At 33.3% G+C, this 18,284-nt stretch overlaps 1 protein-coding gene across 3 annotated transcripts in view; it reads left to right on the plus strand.

Moving 5' to 3' along the window:
• The window catches only part of LOC129244688 (5'-AMP-activated protein kinase subunit gamma-1-like), a 133,771-nt gene extending 117,659 nt beyond the window's left edge, over nucleotides 1-16,112 (plus strand). For 2 of the 3 annotated variants that reach the window (XM_054882469.1, XM_054882478.1), the window contains exons 7-10: nucleotides 10,385-10,675; nucleotides 10,752-10,930; nucleotides 12,430-12,633; nucleotides 13,703-16,112. In XM_054882469.1, coding sequence (XP_054738444.1) covers nucleotides 10,385-10,675; nucleotides 10,752-10,930; nucleotides 12,430-12,633; nucleotides 13,703-14,473 — 1,445 coding nt within the window. In that variant the 3' untranslated portion in view covers nucleotides 14,474-16,112. Of the gene's footprint in view, nucleotides 1-4,905; nucleotides 5,486-10,384; nucleotides 10,676-10,751; nucleotides 10,931-12,429; nucleotides 12,634-13,702 lie in introns of those variants that run through there. The other variant, XM_054882487.1, reaches the window with a different exon arrangement.
• Nucleotides 16,113-18,284: the final 2,172 nt, after the last annotated feature.

Here is an 18,284-nt window from a genome sequence, read left to right on the forward strand (position 1 = left end):
CTCATACATGCAAATATACATGTATGTATGTATGTATGTATATGTATATTTTCGTCTGGTTTTCATTGCTGGGGGATTCTCTTTGGCTTTCAATTGCCAAAATAAATGTTTCAAAACTATTTGCCTAATTTACTTACCGATGGCCAGAAAACCGCATGGCCGTGTGCTGCCAGCGAAATTAATTAAATCGTACGTTTAATTAGGATGTATATTTGTTTCAAAATAGGTTAGTGGCTAGTACAGTGCAGTGGCGGTGGCAGCAGATGTAAATTTATTTGAAAATATTGTTTTTAAATATGATATATTTTGTTTAATGCAAATTGACGCAATCACCTGGCGGTTTACGCTTTATGGTTATTTGCAAGTAAATGTGTGGTAAAACAAAATATAAAAAGAAGCATTTGAAATTAGGAAATGAAAATTGCGAATTGAACTACAACCAAACTGAATTAACAATCGTAATTAAAATTCCTAAACGCGAACCATTCAAAAAATGTTGATGCAACGCTTGTACCCGCATAGTTTTCAGCTGATGTTTTTTTTCGAATATTATGAGCATCCAAGCACTTAATTAAAATCACTAGGATTCGAGGAGATTTGTATTCTGCAACTTTTCAGCATTCAACTAAGACAAATATTTATGTATTTGGTTGACAAGAAATTAATTATACGTGCGAAATTAGCATGGTCATTAACATATACATACACAGTATGTTCAATAAATAACATAACTTTTCAGATGTAGAATAAAACACGTATCGTACTGTGTTTGAAAGTTATTTTTTATTCAAAATAGTCTCCATTTAACTCGGTACAACGTTCACAACGATCAACCAATTTCTGCATGGACTTTTTTATGTCATCTAAGGGAATGTTCTTTAACACCTGTGTCACGGCTGCTTGAATGCCTGGAATATCATCATAAAACGCACCTTTCATGGAAGTTTTCAATTTAGGGAACAGAAAATAGTCGCATGGTGATAGATCAGGAGAATACGGAGGGTGGTCGATGTCATAAATATGCTTGTGCATCAAAAATTCACGAACGTTTTTGGTTTTGTGAGGTAGTGCATTATCATGCAATAAAAACAGCTGTTTCCCCTCTGGATATTCAGGTCTTACTTGTAAATAGTATTCTCCATTAATAGTTTGACCTTCTGTAACGAATTCCTTGTGTACAATACCCTTGGAATCGTAGAACGTGATCAACATTGTTTTGATTCTTGACTTCTGAAAACGCAATTTCTTTGCTTTTGGCTCCCCTTTCGTCTTTCATTCTGCAGATTGACGCTTAGTTTCAGGGTCACCATGTTTCGTCACCAGTTATGATCGAATCAAGAAAATCTGGATCGTTTTCAGCTGTTGAAATGATGTCTTTACAATGCTCTACACGAGCGATTTTTTGATCTTCATTTAATTGGTGTGGAACAAAGCGTGCACAAACCTTTCTTTTACCCAAATCGTCAGTTAAAATTTTCCAAATAGTACCAGTAGATGAATTTAATTCTTCAGCCAACATTCTTACAGTGAAATTTCCGTCAACAGCAATGATTTCGCGGACTTTTTCCACCAATTCAGCACGATTACTTGCTTCTGGACGATCAGGTCTTTCATCATTATTCAAATCTTCACGACCATTTTTAAATCGTTTAAACCAATTATATACATTTGAACGAGCTAAACAAACATCACCATAAACTTTCTTGCATCAATTCGTTCGTCTCACTAAATGTTTTTCCAAGTTTAATACAGAATTTAATATTTGCTCTTTGCTCCATTGTATTTTTACGACACAAGCACGAAACATACTATCAATAAAAAGCGCGTAACTTTTTAACCTGTCAAACGATTTACATGAAGTTGGCTGCGGTTGAAAGCTGACGCTTGTACCTTTTCAATATGATCAAAGTTTAATAGATAGCTCTACGTGATCCATGATTTAAATAAAAAGTTCTTTTATTTATTAAACATACTATGTATATACATAATATATAAGTATATATATGCACATATGGACATAGATACACATACATAAGTATGGGATCTTAAAAAATGCGGGCACTACTGTTTTACATGCCATGTTTTGATAATTACTTTTTAAATTATTTTTAGGCAACAGCATCAAACTTCTTTAAGGAGCCTATCCAACTCAGCTAAATCCTTGATTATCGGTACTCCCAGACGGTACTCTGAGACATCTTTAGCAGTTTTGAATGTTTTCTTTTTACAAATTTATGCATTCCAGTCAGCATTTTTGCCGCGAACTAGTCTTTTTGGCCCATCCTGTGCCGGTTCACTATCCCTTAAATGCAAACCTCTACCATCTGCCGCATATATCCATTACTAGGTACTCGTCTTCAGTCGAGATTCTCCACCATTTATGGTACGTGACTACAAATAGCTGGTCCGCCACCGAATGATGGATGGCTTTTATAAGCAGCTTTTTGCAACTGCGTTAACCACCTTTCGGATCGAGATCAGCTGATTTCAATCACAGAGCTGCCGCATTCAATATTTAGAAAAAAAGAAAATGAAAACACCTGTTAATAAGTGCCAAAATTGTACTAAATTATAACGGAGATTTCATGATTTTTTAATAAAAACCTTAAAAGCTGTGCCAACCTGAATATCATATTAAGCTCGTATGAGTACCTGGTGATGGGGGCCTGGCAGGAAACTACTAGGCTGTTGAACTTGCTAGACACGGCACGCGTGCGGTAGTTTTCCGGCGAAATGAGACATAGGGACACGTTTGGCTACATGTGGTCTGCTCTTGGACAGACTGACTAACTTTGTGTCAGATTAGCGAGCGCTGGGCAAATATACAAATATACAACAACTTGCAAGGTCGTGAAATCTTCTTAAGGCTAGCAAAGTCGAGTAGTAGTTTTCGAATATTGTGTTTGTGAGGTGAGGCTTGGCATTACTTCGAGTCCCCTTTGCAGCATCTGCCTGTTTGGAGGATGAAGTGGAATTAGCGAGGCATTTTCTCCTTAGCTGTACTGCTTTTGCGTGACTAAAATTGAGTCATCTCGGCATGCTACGCCTGCGGACATAGCAGGTTTAGATGTTATCCGCTTGATGATTTATTCCAGTAGTGCGCGGAGGTTAATATAGTCGTAATTAGTCGACGTTTGGCCTTTTTCATATATTTTCTTTTTTATAATACAAGATGACCAATTTGGTTTTTGAGTAACCTTTTTGCTTAATAAAAAGAATGATTTTGAGCGATACAAACCTTTATTTGACCTTTACGCGCTCCATTGCTGGTCTCTTTGTATACTGCACAGCTGATTGACTCACAAATGTCAAATCTATTTGCGGTACATTTGCGAAAATTATAAATCTTCCGATAGGGTGATTAATTTTGTGCCACCTTGTATTTCACTTTTAAAGCTACTGCTCACATACATTACCTTAAATTCCAACAAATAACCCAGTTATGCCTCCATGTCTATGTAGCGCATAGTAATGATAATGAAAGAAAAACTTAAATACCAAACAAATAGGAAAAATACCGTAGAGGCAGGCATAAAAATAGCTCCATATAGCTTAAAAAGTTGCAAGACGCTTTTTTCACTTGTTTGATACTAGTGTACATAATTCATGCTTGTATGTGATAATTTAAGAAAAAAAATGTTTCGCTTTTACGAATCAAAAAATTTTTTCTTAACAATTTATTTTGCAATTTTTCGTTCAAATATTTTTTCTTCTAAAATGAGGTTAGATTTTACTCATTTTCGGCACCTTAATGACAAAATTTATAGCCTTACAATTTTTTTCCCCCTATGAATTTATAAAGTGTAGATTTTCCGATTTACTCGATTTCATTCGTTGTTTATTTTTTTGCAATGATTGCATTGCACCGCCCATTGCATTAGTTCGCTGCGCTTGAGCGCAATGGTGTTTGTGGCCAGTTAGGTAGGTGATGTCTTTATTGCTCGCGTGCCATATGCGACTAGTCGTACTCATTTTCATTTTGTCAAGGTGCACATTGTTAAAATAAATTACAAAATTGCAGCTAATTTTCATTGGACTTTGCGTAATGCGCAAGCGGTGAGCAGAAAAAGCAATACAAAAACGTTTGAAAAAAAATTAAAGAGTGTTTTTTTTTTTGCTGTTACAATGTTGCTGCGCTTTCAAAGAGTTTATTGTTAATTCTGACAAACGCTTTCGGTTTATGCGCCAAGCCCCAACCACAGACACATTGGTGATAATTATAAACAAAAATGTGTGTTGGTACGTGTGTGTAATTAAATACCTGTATGTGCATATGGATGTGTGTAGTTCGCGAGTGCCATCACCATACATATTATAATAAATTTATTGTATGTTGCATTGCAAAAGAGCGAAAGCAGTTTTATTTATCTATTTCGTGGCTTTGTTGTCTGTGGCATGTTGGGAGATGAGCCAATAAATAGTTTTTTTTTTTTTTAATTTTTTAGTTAATTAATTGTATTTCTTTTTTTATTTTTTGTTCTTTTTTTTTTGGTTTTTATATTTTTTTCTTTTTGCTTTATAAAACCATGTAAAACTATTGAAGAGGAACCGGCAACATCCCAAAACAAAAGTGATCTAGTTTTTCTTGTTAATTGCTTTACAATGTGAGCTTTAATTTAGCTACCAATCGGAGCCGCTCGAATGGGTCATAATATCTATTAAAAACATATGTACATAACGGAAAAAACAAACAAAAAATTGATGCATAGGCAGCAGCGTCGAGTGAAAAGTACACAACCATTTGCAAAGCATTTTCGGCTTTAATTAAAGCGCAGGGAGAATATAACATAAACAATTTATTAGTAATAAACCGAGCCACTCGAAGGAATAATATATGTATATGTATACAAATTTTGCATATTCCAACAAATTCTATTTAGTGACAAATAAGTGCTACAACTGATCACAACTAAGTGTCTCTAAGTGCATACATGAAAAACACAAAACATTTAGTGAGCTAAAAAAACACAGTTTAACGAAAAGCCATTCATTAAAGTTGTAATCATATTGAAGCAGTTCCAAAATTCTAACAAACAACAACAACGGTGATGCGCTATTTAATACAATATAATTTTGGCCTACAAAAACCACAATATTACCAGCAGCAGTCGGCAAGCCAAGCATTCGGAGCATCAACAAAGTCTGTTGTAAATCAACGCGTTGGCAACATTGTTGCGCAACTAAGGCGCAACATTTCTCTATTCTACACTGGCCAAAAGCAACATCTACTCAGCAACAACAGCAATTGTTGCTGATACATAATTCACCGTTGTTGGGTATACATTCGGGCACACGTCTGCGACTCTCGCCCGCATGTTACAACTTCATTTCTATTCCAATCATGCCGGACGTCTGGAACTCGGTGGTGGTTCAAAGTCCACGGATCTTTGGTGGGCACAGCAATACTATCCGCTAGATAGCATAAAGGAGTTTGAAACTGTGTCCGAAAAGTGGAAGAAGTGTTTGGGACAGTTACTCAAAACAGGTGGGAGAGTGTGAATGGAATACAAACTCAAAATAAATAAATGAATGTTATGTGTGTATACAAAGGGTCTTACATTCAAATATTTGTTGAGTGAGGGTGTGCTAAAAATTGTTATTAAAACAAAAGCAAACTAATATCAAATAAGGCATATGAGAGAGGTTTTATAAAATAGTATTTTTTATGTTGCTGAAATTTACACTTTTGCTCACATAATTAGTCACTTTATTTTCTTACGGCACATATTCGGAAGTATTTTATATGAAGTGAACGGCTCAACATCGGACGCAAAAAAAATAGATTCCAAAATCACGGCGATTTTTGAGCAGCTTTAAACTTTCACTTTATTTTACTAAAATTGTATTGATTATAGAAATTTATATCTAGAAGTTTGCTGAAGTTTTGAATTGAAAATATGATAATTATTTAAAATTTTTTTACATTTTTGTGAATGGTCATTGAGATTATTTCATTATTTTTGTTAATAAATAATTTCATTATCTCAATATTTTTGTTAAATGTTAAAAAAAAAGCTAAGTATTTGTTTTCTGACAAATATTTTATGGGATAAATAGCATTTTTATGTTGAAAATGGCTTTTCTAATAAAAAATAAAAAAGTATTAATTCTTATAATTAATAATAATAAAATATTAATATTTTTTATTACAAAAGACCTTTTTTTATTTATCTTAAAAGAAAATTGTGGTATGAAAGTATGGAAAAAATGGCGAAAAAATTATGAAAATGGAAATGAAGGTCTTCTGCAACGCTCTCGAATGATAATCAAGCACAAACCTACTATGCGCAAAATTTTAAGGCTGGAATTTGGAATAATGTCTATTGGGCAATTTTTGGCAAACTATTATGTCTTTATTAATGAAACTTGGTGGAGATGCTAGTGAGGTGTTAAGGAACACTCTTTATAACTCCAAATTATTCGGGAAATAATAATTTCGTAATTATTTGCCTTCAAAATGCCCTCGGGAATTTTACTATAATTTGCCACATTACACTATATATTTTTTAACACTTCACTAAAATTCACCAAATATACACTCACACGCGTGTTTTTACTTATTTTTATCCTTATATTCGAATTATTTTTATTAAAATTAAATGCAAATGCTTTTGTCAATACAACCACTTTCCGATTTTAAACGCGAATAAGAAGAAGATTGGAATGACAACAGTATGGTGTTGCCGGATGCCTGCAAATGAAAACAAAAATAAGAACAAAACTTAAGTATTTGAGCTTAGTATTAATGATGGGGATGGGGGTTATTGTGCCTCCTTACTACATACACGCATATGACGTTTTAATTTTGGGTTCAATGGTTTTAATACGAAAAGCAGGTCTACGCAAAAATACTATGGATTGCGTAGCCGGAGTAGGACAGATGAGGGTTATTTTTTTTAAGCGCGGCCGAAGGTCGCCCATGCGAAAAAAAGTTTTATGAAACTGATCGAAGCAATACAATACATACACTTATATACCGTAATTTTTGGCTTTTATTTTTATTTATTTATTATTAAAGTCAAATGATTGACCTTAAGAATAGTTTACATAAAAGGATTAACAGTAAAATCAAAACTAAAATTAGAATTAAAATTACAGATAGTAGTAAAGAAGTATAAGTTGGAGAAAGTATTAGAAGGAAAGTAAGGTAAAAAATAGTAGTAGCAGGAGTAGGGATTAATGGGAAGAGATTTAAAGTACATTCAGCAATTTTCGGCAAGATAGCGAAGCAATTTATTTTTGAAACACGAGCTTTCTTTTATACGTTTAATTTTGTAAGGTAAGGTATTCCAAAGACGGACAGAGAACACAAAGTATTGACGTTCAGTCACCAAACAACTGTATTTCATCGGGACTAAGTTTAACGAACGGCAGGACTTTGAAGGCATAAGTCGATCTTTGAGGTATCTGGGTTTCTGAGTGTTTATAATCTTGTGGAGTAAAACTAAACATTTAAACCTAAGCAAGTCGTTAAAAGATACGGAAGCAATTTTTTTCGCAAATACTGAAATATGGTCATAACGTTTTTTACAGTACACGTATCTAGCAATGTTGTTATACAAAACATTAAGCTTACTACGACACACACTATCACAAGGAGTATATAACTCGCAACCATACAGTAACGTTGGTAACAAATACGTTTTAGCTAGTAGCAGTCGAGTGTTTACTGGTGTAAAATATTGGGTTGTCCATAAATTTCGGAGCATACCATAAACTTTGCCTATGACAGTAAAAATGTGGTTGCTCCATGTCAAAGTTCTATTAAATGTAACCCCTAGATTTTTAACATTGTCCACATATTTAATCGCAGCGCCATTTAGTTTGACTTGTGTATAGCCATCGAGCTTGATATATTTTTTGTAAATAACGATGCATTGGGACTTATCAGGATTGAGAATTAACCCATTTTCAGAAGCCCACTTGCTTGTGAGGCTCAAGTCAGAATTCATATTACTTATGCAAATGTCAATGCAGCTAATGGGACAACTAACATATAATTGAACGTCATCAGCATATACATGGACATCACTATATTTAATCACACCGAACAAATCGTTAATGTACAAGACAAATAAAAGAGGGCCAAGGATAGAGCCTTGAGGTACACCTCTGGTTACAGGGAGAAAGTTTGACATGGTATTATCAATACATACGGTTTGTAATCGGTCACTAAGATACGTTTCTATAAGAGTCAAGGCCGACGTTGAAAAGCTAAATAAGTTTTTAAGCTTCAGAATTAAGAGCTTATGGTCTACGGAGTCAAATGCCTTTGAATGGTCAAGTAGTGTTAGAAAGGTCACATGCTTTTTGTCAATGTTGAGCCTTATGTCATCAGACACTTTTAGGAGTGCTGTGGTGCAGCTCCTACTACATCTAAACCCCGACTGCAATGTGTTCACCAAGGCGTTGCTATTCAAAAACGTGTTTATTTGGCGATGCATAATACGCTCAAGAACTTTGGATAAGAACGGCAGTATTGCAATCGGGCGGTAGTCTCCATTCGCTTTCTTAATAGGTATGATTTTGGCTTTCTTCCAAGAGTTGGGAAAGATTGACGTGGTTAAGACGGTATTCAGAGCATAGGTAAGATATTTTAAGATCTTTGGTAACAGGCATTTTATAAATTTTGGATGAATTCCATCCAGACCGGCCGCATTCGACTTGACACTAAGTATGGACTGTACTACCTCACAATCATCGACACATTCAAAACAAAAACTGGACATCACAACGTTAAGATTAGAATTGTAATTGTCATAACATATATTATTAACAGAGCCGGGCAAGCACACAAAATTCTCATTTAGTACATTTACATTAACATCACATAAATCTAGCATAGGTTTATTTTTGTTCCCAATCCCGATCGCACGAATTTTGTTCCACGTCTGCTTCGAACCCACTGCAGTACTAAACTGCTGCTCATAGTATTTTAGTTTACTCAATCTAATTGAGCTTTTAATTAATTTTTTATTTTTTGTGATACACTTAATATCATTGTTTTTAAGTTTCGATGAGTTGTATGTTTTTATTTTCAAAAATATTTCTCAATTTTAAATTACAGCAAAAAATACTGCAGTTTTACAATGAACCTTCCACTGAAGATGCCTGCATACGAATCTCGTTTTTATTTCAGGTGTATGGCAACACCAACTTTTCGCTAAATTACAGAACTTTAACATTAAATTACTTAAGGGGTAAAATTTACAAAATGGCGGCATTGGAGACATTTTTGTAATGTGGTTTCTCTTGAAGGAGCTCCGCGGCACGCAGCACAGAGGGTGCAAATTTTAATCTGGAACAAAGAAACATTTTTTTTCTTAATCTAGATAAAAATAGCTAGAGAAACACGTAGGAGATTTAAAAAATTTTTATTTTTGTGGAATTAGCAAGCATTTGAAGGAAAAAACTCTATTTTGGACTAAAAAAACGGCACTTAAATAATTATAACAATCGTTTAAATTAATCTATCGAAAATCCCCTATGCTCTTCTCTTAAGAAGGTTATTTTACAGACGTAGTGAAAAACCTGATTAAAAATATTTAAAATTGTTTGAGTTATGCTGCGTGCCAATTTCAGAAAACGTGTTTTGAGAAAAACGCGTTTAAAGTTTGGAAATTTGGAGAAGTCGTTAGGTAGCAGTCACTAACGCTTGGTTAAAAGCTTAAAATATTTATGAAATAGACTTCGGTAACGTATAAAACTTTTTGTTCTGTATTTTAAAAGGTTCAAAGAATTTTTTAAGCTTATAAAAAAAAATCAATTTTTTGAAATTTCTACAGTGGTGTTACCCCTTAAAAACTATAAGCCTCCGGCAGGTTCGGTTTTCAGTTTTAAGATGGGGATACACCCTTCTTTCCCCCCTTTTAACCTTTTTTTTCAAAGCGATATACATTATACTAAATATTTCCCAATTTTAAACGTCTAAAAACACCCATTATATACGAAATATACGATTTCTGTTAGCCATATTTTAGTAACCAAATAGAACATAATAATAAATACAACAATTTTGTTTTTTTTTATTTTATTTTAACTATTTTTTTTTATAAATAAATATATAGTTCATACGACCACAAATTTTCATGAAAATTTCAAACTTTTTCTCGTTGATTTTTGTGGCCATTTTATGAATGCTCGGCATTTTTTTTGATTTTTTTGATTTTATAAACTAATTCAAATTAAAAAAAACTTAAAATTAAAGAATAGAAAATTATTCAAAACTGGTCCAATTATGGTGTATTTTTTATTGACCATTACTGTATATGCAACATTTCTGCTAACTGTAAACACTTTCATACTATTTATACTCATTTATTGCTGCAAATACTACTTATCCACCTCGATTAATTATATACATTTTCTTATTTATTTCTTGCAGAAGAAGACGACTCACAGATTTTCGTGAAATTCTTCCGTTTCCATAAGTGCTATGACCTGATACCAACCTCCGCTAAACTGGTTGTTTTCGATACACAATTGCTGGTGAAGAAGGCCTTCTATGCGCTCGTGTATAATGGTGTGCGTGCAGCACCACTCTGGGACTCACAGAAACAACAATTTGTTGGCATGTTAACCATAACGGATTTCATAAAAATTCTACAAATGTATTATAAGTCACCGAATGCATCAATGGAACAGTTGGAGGAGCACAAATTGGACACATGGCGAAGTACGTATATAGACGTACTAGCATTAGTACAGATTTCTAATATTTTTGTTTTTTATTTCTCTTTACGCATCTACAGGTGTGTTGCACAATCAAGTTATGCCATTGGTTAGCATCGGTCCGGATGCTTCACTCTATGATGCCATTAAAATTCTCATACACAATCGTATACATCGATTACCGGTCATTGATCCGGCGACGGGCAATGTTTTGTACATATTAACGCATAAACGCATACTAAGGTTCCTCTTCTTATATGTAAGTATGCTAAGGAATACGAGTGTGTAGTAAATAGTTTTTATAGATATGAAAAGTGATCGATTAAATTTAAGTTTTGGGTTCAAATAGGGATTTTCAATAGCGATAAAAATTTGAAATTTAAATACAAACGCACCTCCCTTTTGTTTTTTATTTTTTTTTATTTGGTTTTTGTACGAGAATGAACTAACTTTTCTTAAAAACATAATAAAATTAAATAAGAGCCAAATAAATGGTCAACGCTTTTCAACAAGTCTCTGTGCTGGAATTATTAAACGCACTGTAAAAACATTTTAAAAGCATATCTCAAGGCTTAAAAGAATTTTAAAAGCATTTTTGGATCATATTTTAGAATCTAATGCCACATTTTAAGCGCTTAAAACAAGTTTTAAGGGGATGTTTTGGGGCTGCACTGATAATAATAATAAAAATTAAGGAAAAAGAATTAAGGAATTTTTTATTATTATTTTTTTTCTATTATTAGAACTTTATTATTATTTTATTTGATTGTTTTTTTTTGTTTTCTTCTTTTAATTATTAAGAATTATTAATTTTTGGTTTTTAATTTGAATTGAGGAGACGAAATGTTACTATTTTCAGGCGATTTTTTTCTTATTTACATTTTTGATTGTTATTATTTTTTTGATTGCTTTAATTATTAATTTTTGGTTTATAATTTGATTTGGGAAGGTGAAATGTTTCTAATTTTCGGGCTATTTTTTTATTTAAATTTTTTTTTTTTATTATTATTTGTATTCTTTTGATTATTAATTTTTGGTTTATAATTTGAATTGGGGTGATGAAATGTTACTATTTTTATTAAAATTTTTATTTTTTTATAATTATTAATTTGTGGTTTATATTATAATTTGAATAAAGGAAATGATGTTACTATTTTTAGCCGATTTTTTTAAGTTAAATTATTTATGTATTTATTTTTTTTTTTTTTATTCTTGAAATGTATTTTTTATTTTTTTTACACTTTTAATTTTTTTTGTTTATGTTTTGAATTGAGGAGAGGAAATGTTACTATTTTCGAACAAATTTTTTTTTTTAATTCCTGCAATTATTAATTTTTGGTGGTTATAATTTGAATTGAGGAGATGAAATGTTACTATTCTCAGTCGATTTGTTTTTTATTTTAAAATTGTATTGTTTTCAAGAATTTACTAAGCTTTAATTAAAATTTTTTTTATTAAAATAATATTGAACCCCAACGCCTGGCCTCAGTACTAAATCGTGTAGTTCTGGCGCTTACACCCGTTACTTTGGATTTGACTGACCGACCGACCTCCTCCTCCTCCTATTTATGATGTGCGTTTTGATATTTTGACGGAAGAACCTACAGTTTTATACCACTTACTGTACATAGATGTTTTTTTTTCTTTTACGTGTAACATCAAATGTTTATTTTTCAACTATTCAAATCAAAATTCAGAAACTTGAATTTTTTTTATTGAAAAGCATACGAATCAACACTTTTCATTAATTTTTTCTAGATTAACGAATTACCAAAGCCCTCGTATATGCAGAAAACCCTACGCGATTTAAGGATCGGCACATACGACAACATTGAGACTGCGGACGAGAACACAAGCATTATAATGGCGTTGAAAAAATTTGTGGAGCGACGAGTGTCAGCATTACCGCTAGTAGATTCAGAAGGACGGCTAGTGGATATCTACGCAAAATTCGATGTGATTGTAAGTATTTAAAAAAATAAATAAACTTAAAAAAGGAGATGGCTGCTTGAAAAGCATAGTTTAAGAAAGTACTAAAAGTAAGATAAGAAAGATTAAAATTAAGGATTTCAGAAAAATATTTACCATTATTCTTATAGATGTGCAATTGATGCAGGTAAAGGGAAGGGATCAACATATATACATTCATACTCCTCCATACTTAGTTTTACTTGCATTTTCGGCGTTTCGTTCAAGCAGTAGTTTTTACTCTCTGGATAGAGGGCCAGCTGTAACTGTAGTAAATAACAGAAAGAAGTGCATTATCGCTCATATAAAATTGATTTGTTTCTTATGGGATTTAATAAAAACTGATCCAAACAGTCGAGGATGATTAGGTAACTTAAACTTGTAGAAAATTACCCGCTACTTGGCCAAAAATAGATTGTTCAGTAGTAATTTTCAAAGGGTTGGCGGCACGGGTAAATATTATATTAAAAAAAAAACTTGGTTTGTAATTTTTTTTAGCCATAGAACATATCAGGAGTAGCATCAAAAAAAATGCTTTTTTAGACATCCTATTATATACATTCTTCTTCTACTTCCGGTCCTCAATTCCTTGTGAGACTCAAAGCATCAACCACACATGCGCGCCATCTTTTGCGATTCTTAGCAATATTCGTAGCAATTCGCTCCAGCTCTTCCCGAGAATTCTAGCTTCACTTCCGACTGTTCGCCTCCAGGTTTGCGACCAGCATTCGCAAGAGGATTATTTGCGTAGAATATGCCAATCCACCTCCATTTTACATTTTTTACTAAATAAAAAAATTATTTTGAGTGATGGACATCTTTATTTTGAGCTTTATGACGAGATCCATGATTGTCTGTTTGTTTACTGCTGCTGTCTATAGTTCACAAGCGATTGTATGAAAATGCCCCTATATTTTTGGTTTATGGTTTTTGGTTATGTCAGGTAAAAAGTTTGGTAACCAGTCAGCAACCTAAATCACATTGAAGCTTCTAATGAAAAATCTTTGCAACTTATCCTGAACGTCCGTATACTCACTCTTTCTAACTTTCAATTTCATTGCAGAATTTGGCCGCCGAGAAGACCTACAACGATTTGGATGTGTCCCTGCGCAAAGCAAACGAACACCGCAACGAATGGTTCGAGGGTGTGCACAAGTGCCGATTAGACGAAACACTCTACACAATTATGGAACGCATTGTACGCGCCGAAGTTCATCGTCTGGTCGTTGTTGATGAGAATCAGAAAGTGATTGGCATTATTTCACTATCCGATATACTGTTGTACCTGGTATTACGCCCCAGTGGCGAAGGTTTGGGCATCTCTGAGAACTCGCTACGCGCCTCAGATCCTGTTTTGCGACGTAAATCGTCCGATGACGAAGACGCCGATACAAAATCATCGGGCAGCCGTAGTATTATTGAAGATATACCCGAGGAAGAGCCAGCCGTGGTGACAACGGTGCCAGCGCCTCAAATAGGAAAAGAATTCGACGCGGCAAACGTCACCACGTCCGGCAAACGTCGTGAGCCGAATGTGGATATTGATGCCTCAACACAAAAGCAGAATGGTGATAGCAATCCCGCTGAAGTGTCCTTTGCCGCCGAGGCGGAAGAAGATCCTGGAGATGATGGCGTGACAGATGCCGACATCGATGCTGATGCAGATGGTGACAATGATGATGATGTGGTAACTGGGCAATATGTCGATCGAAAGAAATCGCTTGGCGCGACGACGGACGAGGACACAGAATTGGAAACAGCCGCGTCGGCAGCCTCAGCATTGGGCGGTATGCCCACAAGGACGGCGCGTGAAATGGCGCTTGTTAGTGAATAAATTTATAATATTATATATACATATACATATTTCAAGCTACAAACATATACATACATACATACATATTTTAAGTATGCGTTTTTTAGTCAGCAAATTACAAACAAAAGATTTGATAAACTTGATTGTTGCTATAAATGCTTCAAAGCCTTACAAAACAAAACAAACAAACCAAACAAAAACACAAAATGCAAAAAAAACAAAAAAAAAAACAAACAAAAACTAAGAAACGAAATAACATAATGTTCGATTAGAGTGTTTAAGATTGTAGATAAAATGTGTGTAAAAACTTCAAAGGAAGCGACAGTGAGTCGCTGACGCTCATGCGAGTGGGGCAATGCAAAAACTTTTGTACGAGTATGTATATCGAAAGTTGCATCAAGAGAATACAGAGGCACACTCACACTCGTTAAACAAGAGCAAAAGCATGTGTAATAAGCAAGCTTCTCAACGAGCTTTACAAATTCTTATATTTAAACAAAGAAAAATAGTTTTGTAATTTAAGTAGAAATTATTGGTAAACAGCAACGCAAAATAAAATAAAGCTAAAGAAAAAATAAAAAATAAAAAATAAAAAATAAAAATTAAAATAAAAGTAAAAGAATCTGCTTGTAAAATAGAAAATCATGAAAATTTAACAAATTATTAGAAATTATGTTAAATGTAAATCATCTGAAGAAGGTACAGTATAATGCATTAGCTGCTAACTGTAAGTTAATATTCGCCATGATACGAGTAAGAGAGGAAAGTGAGACAAAGGAAACTGGGCGTGTGAATAACTGCATACAAATAACTGTGACATTTGTAACTAACAACTACTACACATACAAATTCATACACACACACACACACTGTTATGGAAAGGTAAATATTAAATTAAATTTTAATTAAAAGGTATAGCAAACTACCAAATCAGCTTACAATACAAAAATACTAATTAAAAACGAAAACTAATAAAAGAGTTTTAATTGCAAACAAAATACAGAAACAAAGATTTCATACCAATAAAGGCGGCTACAAAATGCACCATACAAACAAAGCATAGTTTTAGTAGGGGAAGTAATGAGCGCGTTGGGGAAAATGAGTACGACGAGTAGAATGCAGCAACAGGCACATGCGCTCATACATATTACAATTAGTAGAAAGAGAAATGTTATACAATTTTTACTACAACAAAATAACAAAACAACAAACAAGCAAATAAAAGAAAATTTAAATACAAAAACAAAGATGGTACTTTTTATAAAAATATTACTCTTTAACTATTATCTACTATTATTATTATTATGTATTGCTAATTCGATTATGATTATTGTCATTATTACTATATAGAATTATTAATTCCTGTAATTATGATTACTGCTATTATAATTATAACGTTAAATAAAACAAAGAAATTCTGAAACATTGAATTAATGCTGTATGTAAGCGAATACTATTAATAATAATAATAATAATAATAATAATAATAACAATAACGCAAACAAACATAATCACAAGTAAAACTGTATTTGAATAAAGAACTTCACGAAGACGGTAGTGACAGAGAGAGAGAGAGTGGCTTAGCTCGAAGTATTTGTGCGCTAAGCAGTAAACCAAAAAATAATAATTACTTAAAATAAAAGAAAATTATAATTTTTAATTTCAAATACTTTTAAAACAGACTAAGGGTTGCTTTCTCATCTCACCAATAGAGTACGCTTTACTAATCATGACGATAAATTGTTTCTCACTTTGAAGAGCCTTTTGACTAAGGGGTTAGGGGGCTAGTCAGAGGCCGGAAAAAATGATGATTCAATAATTATTTTTTTTGCTAGTTAATTTCTTTATTTTGCAAAAATAAAAACAATAGCAAAATTAAAAAAAGCATTAATAATTGTAAAATTTTCTCCAGAAGTCCCTTGCGGTGATCATCACAAGTCCTTGGAGACTCATCTAAAACTAATCGGACAAGAGAAATTGGGTTTATTAATAGATAATCTTGTGCCTGATCGGAGCTTTTTTTCTTTTTTTCAAAATAACAATATGGCGGCCTCAGGAAATAGTTTGCAGATTTTCGAGAGAAAAAACCGACAATTAATTGTTTATAAAAAATCGAAATTTAAGAAAAAAAATCTTTCGATCAGGCACGAGTTTTTTATGTTTTTCAAAAGCAGTATAATTTGTATTAAAATCTACCAGCGGTTTTTCACATCTATACAGACGAAACTCGAAACATCTAACACTCGAAAACTCCAGACGGAGTGGGAGCAGGTATTTACTGCTCGAAACTAGGAATAAGGCAGCGTATCAAGCTGCCAGACCACAGCAGTATTTTCCAAGCGGAAGTTTTTGCTGTTTAGAAGGCCGCGGAGCTAGCAAGCAGCAATAGGACCAATAAGCTCATATTGTATTAAGTCCAAAAATGTTCGACGGAGCAGGGAGGCCATAGAAAGGCTAGCCGGAAGTGCAAAGATATATTAAATATACGTTATTAAAACAATATTTTATTACATTTTTCTTGATTTTACCGATTATCTAAGTACATCGGAAGTAAAGTTGCTTCTCAGAGTCCGACTGAGCATGGAAAGTGAATTTGCTTCAGGGAGGAAGAAAGAGTGTTTTGGGGAATACGGTGGCGGAAGAAATAAAAAAAAGTGAATAAAGATTTGAAAATAGACGGCTGCATGGGTATATTCAGAAACGCATTATAAATGCGCAGTAATTGCAGCGCTGGCAACACTGCCAATGTGACAAGTGATGCAATTGATAGATTCGTTAACGATTTGCAAAAAGATTTGTTGCATTTATGAACGCGTTTTACACTAAAATGGAAGTATTATTGAGTTTGGTTGTTGACGATATATTTGAAGTAAAAAGTGATAGTTTTTTGCTAAATTAAAGAAAAAAAAGACGTGTAAAGCTAAAAAGAAGATCACATATAGTAAGATGTTCATTAAAACGAAAAATTCCCAAAAATAAATCTTTTTTTCCTAGTCGCTAATGCTTTTTTATTGTGATTGTAATTCATTACTTTTCCAATTTAAAAAAAAAAAATCTTTTTTTGAAACAATTAGAAAATTTTCGCTGCGCGATTTGCCCGTCTATTTTCAAATCTTTATTCACTTTTTTTATTTCTTCCGCCACCGTATTCCCCAAAACACTCTTTCTTCCTCCCTGAAGCAAATTCACTTTCCATGCTCGGTCGGACTCTGAGAAGCAACTTTACTTCCGATGTACTTAGATAATCGGTAAAATCAAGAAAAATGTAATAAAATATTGTTTTAATAACGTATATTTAATATATCTTTGCATTAAAAGCTAAAAAAATTAGTTTTATACTCACTTTTCATCAGACATCATATTAGCGTAATCAGCGGCAGTATTAAAATTTTTCCTGCAAATAATGCGTGACGTTTGATACAAAAATGGCGTTTTGGAACGCGATGCATTTGCAGTACTGCCATATTTGCATTTCTGAACGCATTGCCAACACTGCAAAAGTACGTTGCGCATTATAATGCGTTTCTGAATATACCCCATATCTACTGGGTATCTGGTCACAAAGGTATTACGGGGAACGAAATAGTAGATGAGATAGCAAAAAGTGCTGTGAGACTACCATTTGAACAAGAGAACGACATACCAAAACCGCTAAACACAATATACAACGAAATGGACGACCACATGAAAAGGAGAGTGGAAGCTAGGTGGACTAACCTGACCACATGCAAAACATCAAAAATCAGTTATTTTTAATAGAAAATGGGAGGCTTGCTGAACATGTACATATGTAACAGAAGGATTATAAGCGCGATGGTTTCAATGCATTAAA

Source organism: Anastrepha obliqua, chromosome 1, assembly GCF_027943255.1.
Source record: "Anastrepha obliqua isolate idAnaObli1 chromosome 1, idAnaObli1_1.0, whole genome shotgun sequence".
NCBI classification, from domain to species: domain Eukaryota; kingdom Metazoa; phylum Arthropoda; class Insecta; order Diptera; family Tephritidae; genus Anastrepha; species Anastrepha obliqua.